Source organism: Sarcophilus harrisii, chromosome 3, assembly GCF_902635505.1.
Source record: "Sarcophilus harrisii chromosome 3, mSarHar1.11, whole genome shotgun sequence".
Lineage (NCBI taxonomy): Eukaryota > Metazoa > Chordata > Mammalia > Dasyuromorphia > Dasyuridae > Sarcophilus > Sarcophilus harrisii.
In genome coordinates this window covers 609,827,209-609,851,205 of record NC_045428.1, presented here as the reverse complement: position 1 = coordinate 609,851,205, position 23,997 = coordinate 609,827,209, and the positions used below count along the sequence as shown (strand labels likewise).

Genomic DNA, 23,997 nt, shown 5'->3' with positions numbered 1-23,997 from the left:
TGGGAAAATCTTTCCACATGTTACATTCATAAGGTTTCTCTCCAGTGTTGATTTTTTGATGTTCATGAAGATTGGAGCAATATGTGAAAGCCTTTCCACATTGATGACATTCATAAGGCTTCTCTCCAGTGTGGATTCTCTGATGTTTAGCAAGATTGGAGCTCTGCAGGACCAGGAGATCATTATATACTTCAACAACAATACTATATGATGACCAGTTCTGATGGACCTGGCCATCCTCAGCAACGAGATCAACCAAATCATTTCCAGTGGAGCAGTAATGAACTAAACCAGCTACGCCCAGAGAAAGAACTCTGGGAGATGACTAAAAACCATTACATTGAACTCCCAATCCCTATATTTATGCCCACCTGCATTTTTGATCTCCTTCACAAGCTAATTGTACAATATTTCAGAGTCTGATTCTTTTTGTACAGCAAAATAACGTTTTGGTCATGTATACTTATTGTGTATCTAATTTATATTTTAATATATTTAACATCTACTGGTCATCCTGCCATTTAGGGGAGGGGGTGGGGGGGGGGTAAGAGGTGAAAAATTGGAACAAGAGGTTTGGCAATTGTTAATGCTGTAAACTTACCCATGCATATAACCTGTAAATAAAAGGCTATTAAATAAATTTTAAAAAATGGAAAAAAAAAAACAAATTATTCAATGAGATAAGGCACTCCTATATACAGAATTAATACATTGCTTTTGAACCTGATATTTAATCAATGTTCTCACCCTTTTTGTCAACAGATGCTGTAAACTATCAACACTTTTGTAAATTTTTAAAAATGAATTTCTTGGACCAAAATCATCATTACTTGGTGACTGAAATTTTTAATTCACCAGACTGGATTTTGTAATCAAGGCATGTGAGACATGGTTGAATCTTTGAAGACTTTCTAGTGTTTATGGGTCTTGCTTATGTATCAATTGTGTAACTTTCACTAACCCAGAATCATCTTTAGACTCCAGTGAAGCATCACATTAAAGCTACTCTGTATATACTTTATAATAATAAAATACTTTGACATTTCAAAAAAAAAAAAAAAAGATTGGAGCTCTGTATGAAAGCCTTTCCACATTCATTACATTCATAGGGTTTTTCTCCAGTGTGGATTCTCTGATATAGAACAAGTTTAGAGTTACATCTGAAACTCTTTCCACACTGATAACATTCGTAAGGTTTTTGCCCAATGTGAATTCTCTGGGGTTTAACAAAAAACTTGTTTAACTTTTTTTTCTAACAAAAAGTCTAATAAGACTAGAACTTCATCTAAGACTTCCCACATTCATTACACTCATAAGGTTTCTCTTCAGTGTGGATTCTATGATGTTCTATGAAACTCTTGTGTTTGAAATTTTTCCTCAGTCAATACACTCATAAGACTTCTCTCCACTGTGGATTCTCCAATGGACAGTGAGATTGGAACACTGTGTGAAAGAATTTTTACATTCATAAGGCTTTTCCCCAATCTGGACTTTCTGATCTTCATGGAGATTCTAACTGGGTATGAAAACCTTTTCATATTCACTACATTCATAAGGCTTCTCTTCAGTGTGGATTCTCTGATGGTTATGAAGTCTATCACTACATATGAAAGGCTTTCCACATTCATTACATTGATAAAGCTTTTCTCTAGTGTTGAATCTTTGATGTTTAAGTTGGAAGAAAAGGTTTTACAATTATCAATGCTGAAAAATCACCCATGCATATATCTTGTAAATAAAAAGCTATAATAAAAAAAAGAAAAAGAATTACAAAAAATATAAATTTGCCTTGATTAGCTGAAGAGGAAATAAGGTATCTGAATATATCTGTTTTAGAAAAAAAAAAATGAACAAGTCATTAATGAACTTCCTAAGGTAAAAAAAAGCAGCAGGATTAGTAGGAATTACTGGTGAATTCAATCAACTCTTTAAAAATCACCTAATTCTAATATTTAACAATTTATTTGGAGCAACAAATAAAGAAAGGATTCTATCAAATTCCTTTTAGGAAGCAAATAAGATACTGATGCTTAAACCAAGATGACCAAAAACAGAAAAAGAAAATTAAAGACCAAATTTATTCATCAATGTACATGCAAAAATTCTAAATAAAATACTTAAAGATTAGAACAATATATATATTACAAAGATTATACATTACGATCAAGTGGAAATTGTATCAAGATTTCAGGGATGGTTTCAAATAAGGAAAATTACTAACATAGTTGATTGAATCAGTAAGAAAGTAAAAAAAAATCTAATTTCATCAATAGATGCAGCAAAAGCTTTTCCTAAAGTTCAACACTTTTTTAAATTAAAATTCTTGAAAAAAAAAAAAAAGAAAGAATTCTCGGAACATCTCCTGAAAAATATCCCAAAATGAAAACTCCCAGGAACATTATAGCCAAACTGCAGGACTCCCAGGTCAAGAAAAAAATTTGGAAGCAGCCAGAACCAACTCAAACATTGTTCAGACACAATCAGGATAGCAATATGATATTCCAGAAGGCAAAGAAGCATAGAGTATAACCAAATAATAACAAAAAATACCCAACTAAACTAAACATTTCTCAACAAGGAAATCATTCAATGAAAAAGGGAATTTTCAAACATTTCTGATGAAAAGGCCAGAAGAGAGAATTCCAACTTTTTAAAATAGCTTTATTTACAACTTATATGGATGGGTAATTTTACAGCATTGACAACTGCCAAACCTTTTGTTCCAATTTTTCCACTCCTTCCCCCCACCCCCTCCCCTAGATGGCAGGACGATCAATACATGTTAAAGTATAAATTAAATACAAAATAAGTATACATATCCAAAGCGCTGTTTTGCTGTACAAAAAGAATCAGACTCTGAAATAGTGTAAAATTAGCCTGTGAAGAAAATAAAAAATGCAGTTGGACAAAAATATAGGGATTGGGAAGAGAATTCCAATTTTCAAATAAAAGACTCAAGAATAGCATAAAAAAAAAAGTTAACAGGAAAGAAAAAGAAATGTTAACCAGACTAAACTGTTTATGTCCCTACATGAGATAATACTTATAATTCTAGTTAAGAACTGAATTTCTACTAGCTTGTTGTTTGGCCTTTGTTCTTTAAGAGGACCCAGACATTGGGAAGGAGAAGCCAAGACTGGGAAGTCAGTTAATTGACTTGGGACAGGGAAGGAGAGGGTGTTGAGGCCCAAAGTCGCCAGGCTCACCTTCTCCTCTAGAGTCACCTGGTTGCAGTGGCCAGATATAGATCAGCATGATTGGAGATACCCCTGGAAGCAGTGGAGACCATGACCTTAAGGTAAGCTCTCAGTCTGAAGAAGGCAACACCCACAGAGGGATTAAAGTTGTCTAAGAAATGAAGCCAAGAATGTTCTCTTTTACCCAGTCAAAAACAAGTCTGGAAGTTAAAAGTTTCCAAGGTTATTGGTCATAGGGGAAGTCAGGAGTTTACATAGATAGAAGGGAAAGGGAATAAGATGACTTTGATGGGATGGTATAAAATTGAAGATGGGCTCACTTTCTCTAACTCCAATTCCTCTGACTCCCTTCCTCTTCCTCTCCCTTCTACAGACCCAAGAGGTAGAAGGGGCTTGAGGACTCAGATGGGATGAGAGTATGTGGAACCTCAATGTCCCCTGGTAAGATTTGAGCTTTGCCTCAAGGTTTCCATATTCATGAGGTTTCTGTCTAATGTGCCCAATGTCTCATGTTGTCCCAATCTGTGGTGCCAGGTGAAATCCTTTCCACAGTCATTAAGTTCATAAGGCTTCTCTCCAGTGTGGATTCTCTGATGGATAGCAAGATAGGAGCGCTTTGTGAAAGCCTTTCCACATTCATTACATTGATAAGGCTTCTCTCCAGTGTGGGTTCTCTGATGGGAATAAAGATTGCTGCGCTGGGCGAAAGCTTTTCCACATTCCTTACATTCATAAGTCTTCTCCCCGGTGTGGATTGTCTGATGGTAAGTAAGACTGCTCTGCTGGGTGAAAGCCTTTCCACATTGATTACATTCATAAGGCTTCTCTCCAGTGTGGATTTTCTGATGGATAGCAAAACAGGAGCGCTTTGTGAAAGCCTTTCCACATTCATTACACTCATAAGGCTTCTCTCCAGTGTGGATTCTCTGATGTTCACGAAGATTGTCACTCCGTATGAAAGTCTTTCCACAATTGTTACATTCATAAGGCTTCTCTCCAGTGTGGATTCTCCGATGGACAGCAAGACTGTAACGTTGTTTGAAAGTCTTTCCACATTCATTACATTCATAAGGCTTCTCTCCAGTGTGGATTCTCTGGTGAACAGCAAGATAGGAGCGCTTTGTGAAAGCCTTTCCACAGTCATTACATTCATAAGGCTTCTCTCCAGTGTGGATTCTCCGATGGATAGCAAGATAGGAGGGCTTTGTGAAAGCCTTTTCACATTCATTACATTGGTAAAGCTTCTCTCCAGTGTGGATTCTCTGATGTTGAGCGAATTTGGAAAAACACTGGAAATCCTTTCCACACTGATTACATATGTAAGATTCTTTTTCTGTGTGAATTCTCTCAGGAGTAGATCGCTCTCTCAAAGTTTTCCCATGTTCCTTACATTTATGAGGTTTCTCTCCAGCATGGATTATCTGGTGCTTGGCAAGGGAAGAGAGTACAAGAAAAGCTTTATCATATTCATGACACTCGGATATTCTCTCTTCAGGATGTATATTCTTATCTTTAGCAACACCAGAACTCTTTCTGAAAGCATTTTTGTGTGTATTCCTTTCAAAATGTTCCTCTCCAGTATAGTTTCTTTTGTGCTTAGCAAGAACAGCCCTGCATTCACGATATTGAAAAAGGTCTTTCCAAGAGATCATTTTCAGATTTGCACTCATCTCCTTCATATCAAACCATGTCTCTGCATGTGAAAGAAACAAACACAATAAATTTATGCTCTAATGCTGGCTGATAAAAAAAAAAAAAAAACCTTTTAATTTTTCTAGGCAAAAAGTTTTCAAACTCAAATGGACAGATTCAATCATTGTGTTTAAATTAACAGAGTTCCACACACAATACAATGACTTTGGACCACTCCCTCCCCCACAACAAATCTGACAAAGGGCAAGTGAAGGTTCTCATAATTTAGAAACCAGGCTATGAGCTCTGAATGGCTGAATAACCTGATCCAAATCCCTGCAGCAGAGATTAGAACTCAAACCTGGAAACTGAGGCTTCTCAATCCATTGCACTAGAGAGATGTTCTTCATTTTATTTCCAATCCTTTCTTTCAAATTTAATCGCAGGCACTGCCTAGCTCTGAATCCCTGGGAATGTGCTTTTTTTGGGTCAGTTTTCCTGCAGAGTGAAGGTAATAATTGTACCCACTTCCCAGGTTGTTGTGAGCATCAAAAGAGATAATGCCTATAAAACTCTTTGGCACACAGTAGGCACCATATGTTTGTTAACTACTATCGTCACTATGATTTTGACTCTATCCACCTCAACTCTTCCTTCCTTCATATACTTTCCTTCTCTTCTCTCTTTATATACAAATGTCTGTTGAACATGATGCATTTTCAGAAAAAAACACTTTCCTTTGCCTGGATTAGCTAAGTTTTATAAACTGTTGCTTATTCTCAAATCATCTCCAAGTTTATATACTGGATTTAAAACTTTTTGGCAACTTCTCTTTAAATACCCAGGGCTCAATCAAGTACATTGAACAGAACAGGCACTTAATTAATGCTTACTGATTGGTTGACATTACCCAGGGCTGATCACATGGCCTAACCCCACCTTAGTGCTTGCATGCTGGTCCCTCTGAGGGGCCAAATCTATGTTTCTATTTCTGTCTCTTTCCTGCTCCCTCTGAACTATGAACAAATCCCATAGTAAAAAATAATAAAGGCCTAGGGCTCCTGGTGCTGTTATGGAATAACCAGGAGTATTTTCCTCCCATATCCCTAACCTAAAGGAAGCTGTCAGTTATGTAAATTAGACCAATGATACTCCAAGAATGGGCCAAAAGTTGGTCAACAGGAACCAGGAAAAGGCAGAAAGTAGATGAATTAGATCTGAGTTCTTTCTGAGTAAGGCAGTGATCTCCACTCCCATTCACAAACTGATGAATGGAGACAGAGAAAATGAAGAAGGCAGAGTCAGATTCATTCTTGTCCGTCCTTCCCTCTAAGAGAGGACAATGACATGAGGGAGATCACTGTGACATGTGAGTGACTTGGATTTAAGTGAGGAAGGGCTTCCCATGGTCACCGGGCTCCCTTTCTCCCATAGAGCCTTCTGCTTCCAGTGGCAGAATGGCTCTGGATGCAGATAGATAGGGGAAACCTGGGCCTTCTTAGGGTAAGGTCTCCAACAGGTCTCCTGTGACTGAGGCCGCCCCCATGCAGTGATTAAAGCTAGGGAGCAATGGAGGCAAAGAATCTCCTCTCTCACTTAGGAGACAGGTGAATGCTGTGAAAATCTCAATAAATAAAATAGAATGAATGAAGTCACTGGGAAGAACCCCAGGGTTCAGAATGATTGTGAATTACACTCAGTCTAAGTCAGTGAGGACCCAAACAAAGACCAAATGGGGTTAGCAAGGGACCTATGCGTGGTCAATGAGAATCACACTGGTTTTTGTTTAAAGTTTCCTCCTTAAGAAAGGAATTGGGGCAGCTAGATGGCACAGTGGATAGAGAGAAGTCAAAAGGACCAAAGTACAAATCTGACCTCAGACACTTACTATTTCCCAGCAGTGTGTCCCTGGGCAAATCATTTTACTCCAAGTACCTCAGCAAAAAAAAAAAAAAAAAAGAAAAAAAGAAATCTATCCACGGATGGTTCAGTAGTGAGGAGGGGGAAAAATGCTTTTAAGAGCCTCTGTAGGTAAGTGTATATGATAGCCTAAATGAACAGAGGAAGACCGGGAAGAAGAAAAGAAAGAAGGAAATAGGCAAGGAAGGAAGAAGAGAAGGAAGAGAGTGAGAAGTGAGGAAAGGAGAGAAGGAGGCAAGAAAGGAATCTTCCAACTGATTGAATCCAGCTTGTGGCCAGCTTTCCTCAGAAGTTGTTGCTTTTCCTATCTATCTGTGTTTAACTGTAGCCTGTGTGGTGAAGTTGGCAGAAGATGAAAGGGAAAGAAAAGAATAAAGAAAAAAGTGCACAGCAGGGAACAAAAGAAAAACTATAAGAAGGCAGAAAGCCATGGAAGATTCTGAATACAATATCTTTCAGTTATAGTTTACAGAAATTTATTATTATATATTTTGAATCCTCCCTTATGTTCTGCGGAACATAAAACATTTTAAAAATTGTTCTTTTCTTCTTTTTCTACTTTGTTTTTAGTTTTAAATAAATATGAAAAAAGTAAAAATAAATTTTTTTGGCTTAAGGAAGGCCTAAGAAAATTCATATTAGATAGTCCAAGCCCTCTTTCTTTGGGTGTAGATATTTGTACATTACAAAATTTCCAACAAAGATTTCCACTAAGGTCATTGATCCTTCATTAGAAGAGAAGTGAAAGGCCATGAAGTCCAATCCCCTCATTTTGCAAATGAAGAGACTGAGGTTCAGAGGTGAGGTGCTCAGGATCTCACTACCACAAGGGTCTCAAAAGGGATTCCAAGCCAATTTTCCTGCCCTCAGGCCCATCACATGAAGAAACCTCTAGAATAGCAGCCTGCACCCCAGCTGGCAACTCACTCACCAAGACAGGAGTTCCGCAGGCCCCATCTCTCCACATGGGAGATGAAATCATCTCTGGGAACTGGAACTCCTGGGAGGGGGAAAATAGTGGGAGTGAGTCTTGAAACTTGTCATTTATTCCTCATTGGAACAGGGCAGGGTTCTAGGCCCACTGGGTAGTTCCAAGGACAACTCAAAAGATGGTTTTCAGGGTGTTTATTGCCAGGGGAAGAGGGCAGAGGGGAAAGGAGGCCATGCAGGCAATCTGGAATCAGAAGATCCTGATTTTGCTGCTTACATAGTAGTGGGATGGCCACATCTGAGAGCTTCCATTTTCTGGACATTAGAGGCAGCTGGTAGCACAGAGAAGGGAGCACCAGGCCTGCAGTCAGGAAGCCCAGAGTTCAAATTTGGATTTAGACACATCCTGACTGTGTGTGACTCTGGGTAAATAATTTCATCTGTTTGCTTCAGCCTCCAGACCTGTAATATGGGGATAAAGATGGCGCCCAAAACAAAGGGTTTTGGTGGGAATCAAGTGCAATAATGTACATGAAGGAAGCTCTGAGCACAAGACCTGGAACCCAGCAAATGTATAAAAACACCTTCTCCCTTCCCTTTCTCTCCCTATATTTGTACAGGCCTTTGGGGGGCGGGGGGGGGCGGTGTATGAATGAAGAATAAGGGCCCACTTGCTGTGGATTTATGAATTACATTAGGGGCAGTGAGGTAAAAATTTGTTTATTTTTTTTTTACCAAAAAGAATACTGTGAAGACAGAATAGTTTCCCCCAAGACGAAGGAGATTCCTTTTCCTATCCCATGTTCAGTAAAAAGGGGCAGGACCAATTTTCAGGAGTTTTGCAGACAAAACTGCTGGGTTCCCATCCTACAATGCAAAGACCACTCATAGAAGGACAGGCAGCATGAGGACCCTGTCTCTTGGGGACATGAGGCAGCCCTTGGGCCTTTCTGAGAACTGGTAAAAGCTGAAACTCTGCACCCTAGGGAAGGGATGGTGACACTCCTTTTGATGGCAGTTCCAGAGTTCCAAGGGAAGCGCTCCTTACCCAGGGAGAGCAAGTTCTCCGCATTCTCCAGCATGACCTCTTTGTGCAGCTCTTTCTGATCCGGGTCCAACAGTCCCCACTCCCCCGGGCTGAAGTCCACAGCCACATCCTTGAAGGTCACCAACTCCTATAACACCAACACCCAGAGGACTGAAGAATTGAAACATGCTTCATAATTGACCTGATGCAATGTTCCTCAATTTCCAGAAGGGACCTGAAGCATGGAGGAGGGATCTGCCCAAAGGTGACAGCCCTTACAGGATTCAGAGCCAGCACTGAAACCAAAGTCCCCCAAAGACCAATGGAATATAGAGAAACACATTTTATATTTTCAGTTGGAATAAGATTGAGAAATGTTTTACTAGGAAATGGCACTGCCTGTGGAATCAGCAAAGTTATGGGTTCTATCAGAGAAAGATAAGGATTTTTGGAGGTAAAATCAGACAGTGCTATGTTAAGAAAATGGCATGAAGTGTGTGGAGAAGCTAGCAAGTATTCTATGCTGTAGGGCTAAAACATTTCCATGATCACTGAGGAGAAAAAAAGATCTTGTGAATTTTCCAAAGGCCAAATTAAGTCTTATCCAGATCCAGTTTTCCCCCTCAGCCCCCAAGAGTATTTTTTTTCCAAATGCATATACAAATAGTTTTCAAAATTCGCTTTTGTCAGATTTTACACTTCTTTTTTTTTTCTCATTATTTTTTGTTATAGCTTTTTATATTCAAAACATATGCATGGGTAATTTTTCAGCATTGAACCTTGGCAAAACCTTCTGTTCCAACATTTCCCCTCCTTCCCCCCACACCCTCCCCTAGATGGCAGGTAGACCAATACACCTTAAATATGTATATGTTAAATATAATATATGTATACATATTTATACAATTATTAAGTTGCACAGGAAAGATCGGAGAATCACACACTTCTTAATGGATCTAGCCCAATGGTCACCAATTTACAAAAGGAAACTGAACCAGAGAGAAGGGATTTACATAAAGGTCAAATCTTTTCATGAGAACACTTGAAGTACAGTCATGCAAAGGCCTCCCACCTACACTGTACACAGCTGGTGTGATGTAGTGGTGGTGGTTTGGACAGTTGCCAAAATGTCTTCCATGTTGGCATGAAAGTTTCTTGAGGGCAGGGACTAATTTTTCCTCCTTTGCATCTCCTCTATGTTTGCACAAAGCTTCTTCCCTTTCTAAATGCCTGTTGCTTTGACCCAAGCAATGGTAAAGGGGGAGCAAGGCATGGGCAGAGCTGAGTATGCTCAGTATGATTCTAGATATCCCTAACTGCAGCTTTGGGGCATGGAGGGGCCTCAAGAGAAAAAGAAAATAAAATGGAAGAAAACATGCCAGGAAGCACAGAGCCACTTCAGGACAGCTCCTGAACCATGTGTAGCATTTATTATGTATGTTTGTTTTATAAGGAATCTGCTGTTATATTCTGCTGGTTACCTGAAATTTTTTTTCTTCTCTTAAGAAAAAGAAATTTATAATTTCTTCATTTATAAATAAATTATTATTTATATAATTATAAATTATAATAGAGATGCTAGATGGCACAGTGGATAGAGCGCTGGTCCTGAAGTCAGGAGAACCTGAGTTCAAATCTTCCCTCAGACACTTAATAATTCCTAGGTGTGTGACCCTGGGCAAAGTCACTTAACCCCAATTGTTTCAGGGGAAAAAATAAAATAAAGTTACAATGATAAGGCAAAAATGGCAAAGGGAAAGGATTCAGAGAGATTTGGGAAGCTCTGTGTGGCCTGAGGCAATAGGAGCCCAGCAACAGCAGGAGGACCATTTCTGCTCTGCTCCCAGTCAGGGAAAGGACAAGAGCTGGGGAAGCAGTTGTCTGAACCCAGACAACAGGGTCAAGGATTTGAGGAAAGTCAGTGGCTACAGGAGGGAGCTTGGGCACAGGACACAGAGAGTGGCTAGAAGGTAGGAGTCTGTGTGTGTGTGTGTGTGTGTGTGTGTGTGTGTGTGTGTGTATGTGTGTGTGTAGTGGAGAGATGGTGCTGGACCAAAGCAAAGACATGATACCTACAGGAAAGACACTAATGAGTGAAATGGTCATCTTTGTCAGGGACCTAGATTAGGGAAAATTTAAACAAAGATGTGGAGGCAGCAACTGGGCGAAGGGGGTTAATGCTCAAGATGACAAACAGACAATGAACCAGTTCAAAATATAAGAGAGAGGAGGTTAGTGTTGTTATTACTACATTCACTTTCCTACCCATTTTCGTAAAGGATCCACAGATAAGAGAGACGGCCCGCCTCACAGACCATTCACCAAATCTGTTGAAATGGCCTTTTGGGCTGATGCTGCCACATCTGTGGACAGAATACACTCACCTGGGCTGGGGCTCTGCGGTTCTCAGGGACCATTCCCTCTGGCTCCAGCTTTCCTGCTTGGGCCAGGCCTTGGTCTTCTGCAAGCTGTTGGGAGGGAGGGGGGAGATTACACAGAAGTGGTTTCCTTTTTTTCCTGGACAAGAGCCAAGCCTACAGGAAATTGCAAAGAGTGAGGTTCCAGGGGAGTTACTAAGCCCCGGCCCTGCCCTTAGTTCAGACCCAAACCAACACGGGGAGGGAGGCTGAAAGAATGAAAAATGAAAATGGTGGAGTCAAGATGGAAGAAAAAAGGCAGGATATTGCCTGAACTCTCTCCAGTTTCCTATGAAATAACTTTCAATTAAGAGTGGAGTGACAGAACTTAAAAAACAATGGGGAGAGACAATTTTCCAGCCTTAGGTAATTTAAAAGGATTGCAAGAAAGATTTTTCTCACTTGGGTAAAAGAGGAACATAGCCTGGGACAGATCAACAACTGGAGGCCCATTGGACCCTGCCACACTCAACAGCTAGTTCCAGAGTCTTTATCACAACTGTCAACTACCCGGCCAACAAATCTCTATCTTTCAATCAGGAAGTCATTAACCAAGCTTCTGACCTCAGAGCAAAAGACTTAGGACAGTGTCATCTGCTCAGGGCAAGAGCTCAATCTTAAAAGCCACAATATGGCATGGGAAATGAGAAATAAAGACAACAAAATACAAAAGCTCTGGCAAGAGAAAATTATTGTTGTTCAAGGGGAGATCCAAAGACAAATTCAGAAGAAGACAAGATAAAAATGCCTCCAATCCGAAATCTCGAACAGAAATATGAATTGATCACAAGCCTAAAAAGTCCTCCTGGAGAAGTTGCAAAAGGATTTGAAAAATCAAGTAAAAGAAGTAGAATAAAAATTAGGAAAAGAAATGAGAGTGGAACTAGACAATGATGAAAAAAAAAATGTCAGTTTGGTTTAAGGAAAGCACAAAAATCCACTAAAGAAAACATCTCCTTTAAAAGAATTGGCCAAATGAAAAAGAACATACGCTGAAGAAAACAATTCGTTAATAATTTGGAAAGTAATATAAATAAAATATACATGGAAAGAATTCACTGATCATCTTCTGAAGGATATCCCAAAATGAAAACTCCTAGGAACATTATGGCTAATTTGCAGAATTCACAGGTCAAGAAAAAAAACTGGAAGCAGCCAACTGAAATATTATTTAGGCACAGTCAGGATTGGAATATGATATTCCAGAAGGCAAAGAAGCATGGATAATAACCAAAAAATAATTAATCAGCAAAACTAAACATCATATTTTGTTGGGCCCGGAAACCTTCTACCCGACCTGTTTTTCATTGCCCCTTTAACACAATGCCTTGGGTACAGTAAAAACCAGAATTGGGTTGAGGCACCTGAGCATGTATTCTGCTGACAGCTGTGCACTAGGTGTTCCAGCAAGAGGATTATGGCACAAACAGTCATGCATTGAATACAAGCCAAGAATGGACCAAGCACTCCCCTTGCCCAGAAGGACTGTTTGAGGCAAGTGACCATGGGGGAAATGGAGGATGGTTGGGGGAAAGATGTAAGGGACAAGGGACAAGGTGAGAGGGAGAGACATAATGGGAGACATCATGAGCTTCCAAATGAAGTGTGCCTACTGCAATCTTCCTCAGGTGTGGTGACTGACTATCTCTCCTCTCTTGTATCCGGAGATGTCTGAAGAGTCCTTGTGGCCACTGGGTAAGGAAAGGTACCGCCTGGTTAGAAGTAGCCTAACACTCTTTCACAAAGGAAAACATTCAATAAAAAAGGAAATTTTAAAAATTCTTGATGAAAAGACCCAAGCAGAACAGAGAATTCAAAATTTCAAGTAAAAGACTCAAGAGTAGCGTAAAAAAATAAAAAGGAAAGAAAAAGAAAAAACTAAATTAAAAAGACTAAACTCTTTAGATCCCTACTTGCGATAATACTTGTAACTCTACTTAAGAACTGAATTTCTACTGGCTTGTTGTTCTCTAAGAGGACCCAGACATTGGGAAGAGGAAGGCAAGACTGGGAAGTTAGTTAATTGAATTGGGACAGGGGAGGAGAGGGTGGTGAAATGCAAAGTCCCCAGCCTCATCACTTCCTCCAGAGCCACCTGGTTCCAGTGGCCAGATATAAATCAGAATGATTGGAGATGGCCCTGGAAGCAGTGGAGACCTTGACCTTAAGCTAAGCTCTCAGTCTGAAGGAGGCAACACTCACAGAGGGATTAAAGCCTGGAAAGAAATGAAGCCAAGAATGTTCTCTTTTACCCAGTCAAAAACAACAAGTGTGGGAGGGAAAAGTTCCCAGGGATATTGGCCATAGGGGCAGGCAGGAGTTTACATAGACAGAAGGGACAGGGAATAAGATGACTTTGATGGGATGGTACAAAATTACTCCTAGTCTTCTGATTCCCTTCCTCTCCCACAGCCTCCTGCAGACCCAAGAGGAAGGACGGGTTTGGGGCCCCAGATGGGATGAGACTGTGTTGAACCTCAATGTCCCCTGAGTCAGAATTCTCCTTGATACTAATACCTGCTCCTCCCAGCATCCCTTTTCCCCAACAAATAAATGATGAGGAAAGGGGCAGGGAGCTGAGAAACCTGGGTAAAAAAGAATGAATTTAAGTGTCTAGAAGTGATTTAGGTGGGTAGTTGAATCAGGAAAAACAATGGCTGAGTTCTGAAATCTAAGTAGAAGATGAGAGAAGTTTCCTAAGACTCTTAAGTAGATTTTAGGTTTAAGGAAAAGGGTAGAAAGAGTGAGCCACATGCCTGGGAAGGTGCCCAAGATATGCGGGTCCAGAGAAGTTGGCCCAGGAAACAGCTTCCATTCCTGCAACCAAGGAGAGTTCCTGGGGCCAGAAAAGCAGTGACTGTGAAACTTCTTAAGAAATCATGTCCGCTGTATGTGCACGAATGTTTGTGGCAGCCCTTTTTGTAGTGGCTAAAAACTGGAAACTGAATGGATGTCCATCAGTTGGAGAATGGCTGAATAAATTGTGGTATATGAATATTATGGAATATTACTGTTCTGTAAGAAATGACCAACAGGATGATTTCAGAAAGGCCTGGAGAGACTTACACGAACTGATGCTGAGTGAAATGAGCAGGACCAGGAGATCATTATATACTTCAACAACAATACTGTATGATGACCAGTTCTGATGGACCAGGCCATCCTCAGCAACGAGATCAACCAAATCATTTCCAATGGAGCAGTAATGAACTGAACCAGCTATGCCCAGAAAAAGAACTCTGGGAGATGACTAAAAACCATTACATTGAATTCCCAATCCCTATATTTATGCACACCTGCATTTTTGATTTCCTTCACAAGCTAATTGTACAATATTTCAGAGTCTGATTCTTTTTGTACAGCAAAATAACGTTTTGGTCATGTAAAAAAAAAAAAAAAAAATCATGTCCGAAGGCTCACAATCAATTCACTAAATAGGAGCTGGAGGCAAAGCTAGGACTCCTGGGGCCAGAAGGGGAGGCTGAAAGTGGGACTCCTGGGTTACTATGGGGAAGCCTGCCTTTGGGCAAATATGACCCCATGGTAAGCTTGAGGAAGAGGGTCAGTGGATATTTGTGAAGTGTTTAGAACCCTGGAAAAGAGGTAGGAGCCAAGAATTCATTAAGTAGCCAGACCTGGAAGGATGTAGAAGTTTTCGGAATATATATAGAGGTGAGGAAATTGGGAGATGGGATGGGGGAGAGACTTTTAACTGGATGGGATGGAAAGTAGGAGTGGGTGAGAAGATAAAGTGACAGAGATAGGGTAAAGGGGGGCTTGAGAAACAGATGGGTGAGTAAATATAAGATGGAAGGACATTTAGTTGTCTGGACTGGATGTTAAAATGGCTCTTTGGGATAGCAAATACCTGGAAATTGCTGTGATCCTCATTCATATCATATTTATTTTAAATTAAAAATCCCATCATCAGAAATTAGAGAGAGTCGGTCTTGCAGTGCAAAGAATCCTGAGAGCGGATTCAAAAAAGCTTGATTTCAAATCCATCTTCATACTCTTACTAGTTGTGTGTCCCCAGAAACATTACTTCATGTATGTGTGCCTCAGTTTCCCCAATTATTAATAGGGAAAATGATGGGATCAAATTCACAGATATGTTGTGGGATTCAAATGAGAAAAGAATATATATATTTGGCACAGTACTCAATACATAGTGAGTATATATAGATTATTTCTTTCCTTACTTTTCCCACTAACTGTGCTGGAATTTGAGGGAAGAATGAATGAAGTATAAGAATAATTTTTTTTTTTTTATACCAGGCAGCATTAGGAACAAGGAGGAACAATTTATTCTCAATAACAAGATATCTAGATAACACTCCAGAAAACCTTTCTAAAATCTAGGCCTATCCCAACAAGGAATGGGTTGCCTAGACAGAGAAAGAGTTCCTTTCACTGCACAACTTCAAGAAAAGGCTGCAGGGGCAGTTTTCAGAGACTTTGTAGAAGTCTAAATTCCCATCTGGTTAGAAGTTACACTAGATGTCTCATCTAAGATTAGCTCCTATTAAGCAAGTCTTTAATGCTGTATTGCATTTTGAGCATTGCAGAAACCAGATACTGACCAAGATCTAACACTCTGTACCGCGATAAGGTCAGAATGAGTTCTTGATTTAGATACAGTGAACGATAATATAAACAACTTAGGAGAACAAGGGATAATCTGCCTCTCAGATCTGGGGAGAAGAAGGCATTTCTGGCCAAAGAAGAACTAGAAGATATTATCAAATACAAAATGGATAACTTTGATTACATTGAATTAAAAAGGTTTTGCACAAAGGAATGTCTTGCCAGACATTACGCTGGGCTGGGCTGTGGACAAGGAGGAATGAGCACTTGCTGGGAAAGTACTTTAAGGAGCAAAAACATTTTGGGGACAGCAACTGACAGACCTTGCATGTGATTTAGGTGAGAGCTGCTGCTGAGGTTGAGCCACTGGACAGAATTCAGAACATAACAGTAAGGAGGAGCTGAAGATTAAGGCAGCATTACCCAGGGCTGAGAAATCAAACTTGACTGTAATAATGACCAGTTATAAGCTGCTAAATATAAAATAAAACCAAATGAAAATTCAGGAGGAGTAAGCAAAGGAAAAAGAACCTCACAATAGCTACTTTGGTATAAGAGAAAATCATGATTAATATGCAGAAAATAGTGAGGTTAAAAAATAAGCCTCATATCCCAAAGGGTAACTTTAAAGGTACACAACAAGCCCAAAAGGAGTTCCTGCAAGAACATAAAAAGGAATTCAAAAATCAAATAAGAGATCAAGGAAATATTAGGGGGAGAAATGAAAGCAATCCAAAAAATTATGAAAAGAAAGTTAATCAGTTTGAAAGAGGTAACAAAAAAGTTCTTGAAAAATAGAATTGAAGAGGAATCGAGTGACATTATGAGACACCAAAAAACAATTAAACTAGAAAACATAGAAGAGAATCTGAAACATCTCATTAGAAAAGCTGGAGAACAAACCAAGGAGAGACAATATAAGAATTGTTGAACTAGCTAAAAGTTATTATTTAAAGAACAATCTGGATACAATCTTTGAAGAAATTATGAAAGAAAATTTCTCTGAACTTCTAGAACAAGCAAGTAAAGGGAGAAAGAAAAAAAAATCTACTGTTCACCAACTGAAGAGAACACAAGAGAAAACCGTACAAGAAATACCCTAGCAAAATTTCAAAATTCCCAGATAAAGGAGAAAATACTGCAATCCAACCAGAAAAGAAGACAGACTTCAACACTGCAGAAATAGTCAGGGTTTCACAAAACCCAGAAGCTTCAACCCTAAAAGACCATGGGTTTGGTTACATTAAATCTCAAAGAACAAAAGAACTGGACTTGCATCCTGAATAATTTAGTCAGAAATCTGGAATAGAATATGGAATGAGGACAAAAATAGACATATGCAAACTGAAAAACTTCCATGTATTTGTAACAAAAAGAGCAGAACTGAATGGAAAATTTAATATAAAAGATTCAGAAAAAAGGAAAACATTAAATTCCAAGGCACTCATTAAAGCCAATTACTTATATATGTGAAAATGTTATCGGTATAACTATAGAGTTTCTAAGGTTGGAGCTGAATAGTGTATGATGGGTAGGAAAAAGAAAATGGAAACAGTTATAAAAATTGAGGAACAGGAAGAACTAGAACTGAGAAAGGTGGGGTGGGACAGGGTGGAAAGCTGGTAATATTGTAACCTTAATCTCTGAATTGTAGGAAAAAAAAAGGTAATGTATACATCGAGAAGGAGGTAAAATCCTTCCGAATATACAATAATCCTTGGGAATGGAAGGATGACTCTGGATACGGGCTCCAGGGGAAGCTGGGGAAGCCTGCTATCTGGCCCCCTGGGGTGAGGAGTGGTGAGGGGAGGTTTCAGGCCTTTAAAAGAGAGCCAAGGAAAACAGGCAGACCTCTTGAATCTATCAGAGGACTAAGTCGGAAGGAAGAACCACCCCGTTTCTCATCAGGATCATGGAACAGGCAAGATTCCTAGGTCCTTAAGGGCAAGGCCTGAAATTGGGAAAATGTCAATCTATGATAAATCCGGGGATGGTAACCTCCAAAGTTTGGGAAACATTTTGGGTGTGAAAAACAGTGATGGCTGGGGGTGGAGGGGAGGCTAGGTAGGGAGGGCTTCTGGTGCTGAAAGTCAGATGATCCCCTATTAGCAAAGAGAAAGGCAACTAGCAAAAGCTCAGAGGTGGGAAGGGAGGTGGGGGTAGACATGCCGCGGGGTGGACGGACCTACCTGGGACCTGCACCCACAGAGCTGCCTTGCAGGAGGCAGAGAGATCTCAGCTCCCAAAGTTCCAGTTTCCAGCCAGCTCTCTGGAAGAGATTTCTCCTGGGCCCAAGAGTCCTCACTTTAGCGAGCCCTGAGACTTCCCAAAATGAGCGGACTCCTTCTATGACGCCCAAGAGCAGGAAGTCAGGCGCTGCGCGCCTTCCCCACCCAAAACCCCGCCCTCCAGCAAGTGAAATATCTTCACCACTGGAGAGGCCCAACTTCTGCCCTGGACTCCTCCCAGGCTTGCAAACTCCACCCCAAGGGCTCATATTCCACCTGGGTCACCACCCATCAGGCTGTTCTGCTCAGAGATCTCCTCCTCCCCCCAGGCTGCCACCTTCTCCCACTCTCATTCCTAGCTTTGGGGCTCACTCCTTCCTCTCTGGAGCTGACAGGGTGGCAGGATAAAACCTGGGCAGCAGCCGATTTACCTTCAACCGTTAATCCAGATTAAATTGGATTTTCTCCTAATCTACATTAAAATGAGGGCTCACTTGTCTCCAATCTCAGTGTTAGGGATGTTTAAGTCTCTACTGGGAGATCACTAAAAATTTGATATTGAGGTCTTGTGATTAGGAGCTGTAGGAATAAACATTCGGCATAATTTGACCAGAATAACTTCATTCTATTCTGACTTCAGTGAATCTAGAGGGTTAAATGGTCAGAAGTGACTTTTCTATGGAAAATAATCCAGAAATGCATTGCTGTTTCCCTGGCCATTTTTCTTCATGTTTTAAATTGAAAACTTTATTTATATCATTATTATGCTTCTAATTTTTCTTATATTGGATTTTTGGGAAACCATAGTATATAAAATGCTAATCTCAAAAATGATTCTGAGAGTGTGACATGATTATCTATTTAGAAAAGTAACTAATATTTTGATCTGGTAGAGGCAAGAGCTGAAATACAAAAACAAAAAAAAAAAAAAAAAAAAAAAACCAAAAAAACCTTTAGGAAGTTTTATATTACTAGAGTTCAAAACCAGGAAGAAGATAGCAACAGCTTAGTGCTCAGCTTGAAGCAGTTTCCAAATACAGCACACAGGTTGCTGAAAGGATAGTGTGACGCAGGAGAAACTGAGGCAAGATAGACGTTAGTTATAGTAATTTAATTTATTGGAGAGGAAATCAATTGACTGGATCAGACTCTCATCTCCAAGTATCCAGTATTGAATGAGGGATATAGAGATTCTTTATAGGATGACAGAAACAATGACATATTGGGGGGGGGGGGGGGGGGGGGGGGGGGGCTGATGGCGATGACATAATGGGGAAGGATCTGGAGATGGGGAAAGTCATCTGATATTCTAATGGGGTAAAGTTTCTGATATTCTAATTGATTGGGACTGGGAGCAACATCTGATATTGTAAAATAGAAGACCTTTTATCCTTATCAGTTATTCTGATGATCAAGAGGTTTGGGGCAGAATAACTGAGGTAGGGCAATTCAAGGAGACTCTGGCATTACAGTGGGTCTCAGAAAATTCCTTGCCTCATTGTCTGGATCACCCTCCCTGCCCCCCAAAGGGCTCTGGGATCAGTGTGACCAGCACATCCTGATTAAGCAACAAATCTGATCTGAAAGCTTCAAACTAATTTAGTCTCTATGATATACGAGGCAAAAGTCAAACATGGCAATCCCATTTTTCCAAAGCTTCTAAATTTGTTTCGAATTCAATGAGGTGAAATCTTTTAAGACAGTTGTGAAAATCAAGTAAGGCTTCATCTACTTCACAGCTCGAGTAGGCTTTGTAATGCTGGAGAAACTGAGCAAGACAGAGATTAGAGAACAATTTAATAATTTATTAAATGGAGAGATTTACTGGGACCAATGGATCCGTGGTTGGTCCCAGGGCTGAATGAGACTATGGTCTCAAAGATATCAGATAGCAAGGTTCTTTTATAGGGTAACAAGAACAATGACATAATGGAGGAGGTACCTGAGATGGGTATGATCTAATGGGGGGAGGCACCTAGGATGACATAATGGGAGGTACTGGAGAGGCTCCTGATACTCTTTTTTTAAAAAAATAACTTTTTATTGACAGAACCCATGCCAGGGTAATTTTTTACATCATCTCTTGCACTCACTTCTGTTCCGATTTTTCCCTTCCCTCCCTCCACCCCCTCCCCGAGATGGCAAGCAGTCCTATACATGTTAAATAGGTTACAGTAGATCTTGGATACAATATGTGTGTGCAGAACCCAACAGTTCTCTTGTTGCTCAGGGAGAATTGGATTTAGAAGGTATAAATAACCCGGGAAGAAAAACAAAAATGCAAGCAGTTTACATTCATTTCCTAGTGTTCTTTCTTTGGGTGTAGCTGCTTCTGTCTATCCTTGATCAATTGAAACTAAGTTAGATCTTCTCTTTGTCGAAGATATCCACTTCCATCAGAATGCATCCTCATACAGCATCGTTGTTGAGGTATATAATGATCTCCTGGTTCTGCTCATTTCACTCAGCATCAGTTCATGTAAGTCTTGCCAATCCTCTCTGTATTCATCCTACTAGTCGTTTCTAAGAGAACAATAACATTCCATAACATTCATATACCATAATTTACTCAACCATTCTCCAATTGATGGGCATCCATTCATTTTCCAGCTTCTAGCCACTACAAACGGGGCTGCCACAAACATTTTGGCACATACAGGTCCCTTTCCCTTCTTTAGTATCTCTTTGGGGTATAAGCCCAGTAGAAACACTGCTGGATCAAAGGGTATGCACAGTTTGATAACTTTTTGAGCATAGTTCCAAATTGCTCTCCAGAATGGCTGGATGTGTTCACAGTTCCACCAACAATGTATTAATGTCCCTATTTTCCCACATCCCCTCCAACATTCCGCGTTATCTTTCCCTGTCATTCTAGCCAATCTGACAGGTGATAGTGGTATCTCAGAGTTGTCTTAATTTCCATTTCTCTGATCAATAGTGATGTGGAACACTCTTTCATATGAGTGGTAATAGTTTCAATTTCATCATCTGAAAATTGTCTGTTCATATCCTTTGACCAATTATCGATTGGAGAATGGCTTGATTTCATATAAATTAGAGTCAATTCTCTATATATTTTGGAAATGAGGCCTTTATCAGAACCTTTGACTGTAAAAATGTTTTCCCAGTTTATTGTTTCTCTTCTAATCTTGCCTGCATTAATTTTGTTTGTACAAAAACTTTTCAATTTGATATAATCAAACTTTTCTATTTTGTGATTAATAATGATCTCTAGTTCTTCTTTGGTCATAAATTCCTTCCTCTTCCACAGGTCTGAGAGGTAAACTATCCTATGCTCTTCCAATTTATTTATAATCTCATTCTTCATCCCTAGATCATGAACCCATTTTGACCTTATCTTGGTGTTTGGGGCTCCTGATATTCTAATGATGTCTGAAATGGATAAAGACCTTTATCTCATTAAACATTAAGAGGGAATGGTTATAACCTGAGGCAGATAGGACAATGGGGAAACTAGGTCAGGACATCCAAAGGGAACTGTGACACAACAGCCTGAAGGACTTTGAGCATTGCCTCAAGGGCATACTAAAGTCCCCTCAATTTCTTGGGTAATTCCTGAGTTTAGCATGTAAGACCTCAGCCAATGAGGATGAGGATCAGTGGTGGGAGGGATATTTGCTTTAGAGATTAAAGTGCTTCCTCCCTTCAGTTCTCTGCTCAGTGGGTGAGAAGCCCTTCTCCAGAGAATGTATAATAAACTTTGCTTTGCTTCTAGAGATCTCTCCAGCTTTCCTCACCATTTCTGAATTTTGGGGGCTAGTCTGGATCACATTACTTGGTGAGTAGGCGAACTCTTGGGTCCTAGTGGGGTGGCATCCTGCCCTGATCTAGGCATCCAGAAGCTTCTCCTTACTCTCTCTCTAGTATTCTATTTACCTCTTTAATTTCTTTCTTATTTGTTTTGTGATTTGATTTATCTAAATCTGAGAGTGCAAGATTGAGGTCTCCCGCTATTATAGTTTTGCTGTCTATTTCTTCTCATAACTCTCTTAACTTCTCCTTTAGGAAGTTAGATGCTATACCACTTGGTGCATATATATATTTAATACTGATATTGCTTCATTGTTTATAGTACCTTTTAGGAAGATATAGTTTCCTTCCTTATCTCTTTTAATTAGATCAATTTTTGCTTTTACTTGATCTGAGATAAGGATGGCTACCCCTGCTTTTTTTACTTCACCTGAAGCATAATAGATTCTGCTCCAGCCTTTTACCTTTACTCTGTATGTATTTCCCTGTTTTAAATGTGTTTCTTGTAAACAACATATTGTAGGGTTCTGACTTTTGATCCAGTCTGCTATCCGTCTCCTCTTTATGGGGGAGTTCATCCCATTCACATTTACGGTTAAGATTACTAATTCTGTATTTCCTGCCATCCTAATATCCCCAGATTATGCTTTTCTTTTTCTTGCCCTCCTTCCCCACTTCCTTAGTATTACACTTATTGGTCCCACTTGCGTCACCCAGCTCTCCCTCTTTAGTATTCCTCCCTCCTCCCTTTGAATCCCTTCCCCTTTCTTGTACCCTTCCCTTATTACTCTTTTTCCTTTTCACTTTTCCTCTCCCACTTTTTAATGAGGTGAGAGAAGATTCTCTGTAAAACAAATGTGTCAGTTATTTCCTTTTTGAGCCAACTCTGATGAGAGTAAGATTCACACAATGTTCCTCCCCCTCTCTAAGTTCCCTCAGATAAGATAGGTTTCCTTTGCCTCATCGACGCATGAAGTTTCCCTCTTTTTATCTCCCCTTTCCCCTTTTTCTGACACTATCCCCTTTCCATTTCTACTTCCCTTTTTTATGCTATATCAGTAAAATCAAATTATACATGTGATTTTTATATATATCCACAACAGAAATACAGTTCTCAAGAGTTCCTTTTACCTTTTTCTACTTGTCTTGAGTCCTGTTGTTGGAGATCAAATTTTTTGTTTAAGTCTGGTTTTTTCTTTAGAAACAGATGGAATTGCTCTGTTTCATTAAATGTCCATCTTCTTCCATGGAAAAAAATGCTCAGCTTAGCTGGGTAATTTATTCTTGGCTGCATTCCAAGTTCTTTTGCCTTTCGGAATATCAAATTCCAGGCCCTTCGATCCTTTAATGTTGAGGCAGACACATCTTGTGTGACCCTTAGTGTGGCACTTTGGTATTTGAACTGTTTTTTCCTGGATGCTTGTAGAATTTTTTCTTTAATCTAAAAATTCTGAAGTTTGGCCACAATATTCCTTGGAGTCTTTATTTTAGGGTCTTTTTCAGAAGGTGTTCAATGGATTCTTTCCACGCTTATTTTACCTTCCGGTTCTATTACTTCTGGGCAGTTCTCTTTAATAATTTCTTGTAAAATAATATCTAGGCTCTTTTTTTCATCCTATTTTTCGGGTAGTCCGATGATCCTTAGGTTTTCTCTCCTTGATCTATTTTCCAGGTCCGTTGTTTTTTCAAGTAACTATTTGACATTTTTTTCCAATCTTTCATTTTTTTGGTTTTGCTTGACTGATTCTTCCTGTCTCAATGAGTCAGTCATTTCTATTTGTTCAGTTCTGATTTTTAGCGTGTTCTTTTCTTCATTAGCTTTTTTTTACTTCTTTTTGTATATGTCCGATTGAGTTTTTAAATGAGTCATTTTGCTCTATGGAATTTTTTTCTATTTCACTAATTTTTTTTTTTTTTAGTGAGTTATTTTCTTTCTCCAATTCACAAATTCTGTTTCCCTGCACTTCTTGGGAGTTTTTTACCTTTTCTAGTTCACATTTCAGGGAGTTGTTTTCTTTTTCCACTTTGTCAAATTTTTCTTTTAGTGAGTTATATGTCTTTTCTGTACTCTCTTGCATAGCTTCTCTTTCCTTTCCCCATTTTTCTTCTACTTCTCTTTTAAGGTTTTTAATAGTCTCTTCTAGGAGAGCCTTTTGTATTGGGGACCAACAATTGTCTGGAGACTTTCTGCTATTAGTCTCTTCAGGGTTGAAAAGCTGCTCTCTTTCTGTGTAGAAACTATTAATTGTCCTTTTGATTTTCTTACTCATATTGTTAAAGCCTGTAGG

General features: G+C 39.6%; 2 protein-coding genes across 2 annotated transcripts in view; both read right to left on the bottom strand.

The window, feature by feature from the left end:
* The window catches only part of LOC100931225 (zinc finger protein 471-like), a 58,208-nt gene extending 47,062 nt beyond the window's left edge, over positions 1-11,146 (bottom strand). Inside the window, exon 1 of the mRNA XM_031961841.1 lies at positions 11,091-11,146. The gene's annotated coding sequence lies outside the window, so the exon portion shown is untranslated. The remainder of the gene's footprint in view (positions 1-11,090) is intronic.
* Positions 2,922-18,005, bottom strand: LOC100928035 (zinc finger protein OZF). The gene is made up of 5 exons (XM_031963558.1): positions 17,900-18,005; positions 11,091-11,174; positions 8,728-8,854; positions 7,681-7,749; positions 2,922-4,890 (listed from the first exon to the last, which is right to left on the bottom strand). The coding sequence occupies exons 2-5, from the start codon at positions 11,121-11,123 to the stop codon at positions 3,626-3,628; spliced, it is 1,494 nt and encodes a 497-aa protein (XP_031819418.1). The 5' UTR covers positions 11,124-11,174; positions 17,900-18,005; the 3' UTR covers positions 2,922-3,625.
* Positions 18,006-23,997: the final 5,992 nt, after the last annotated feature.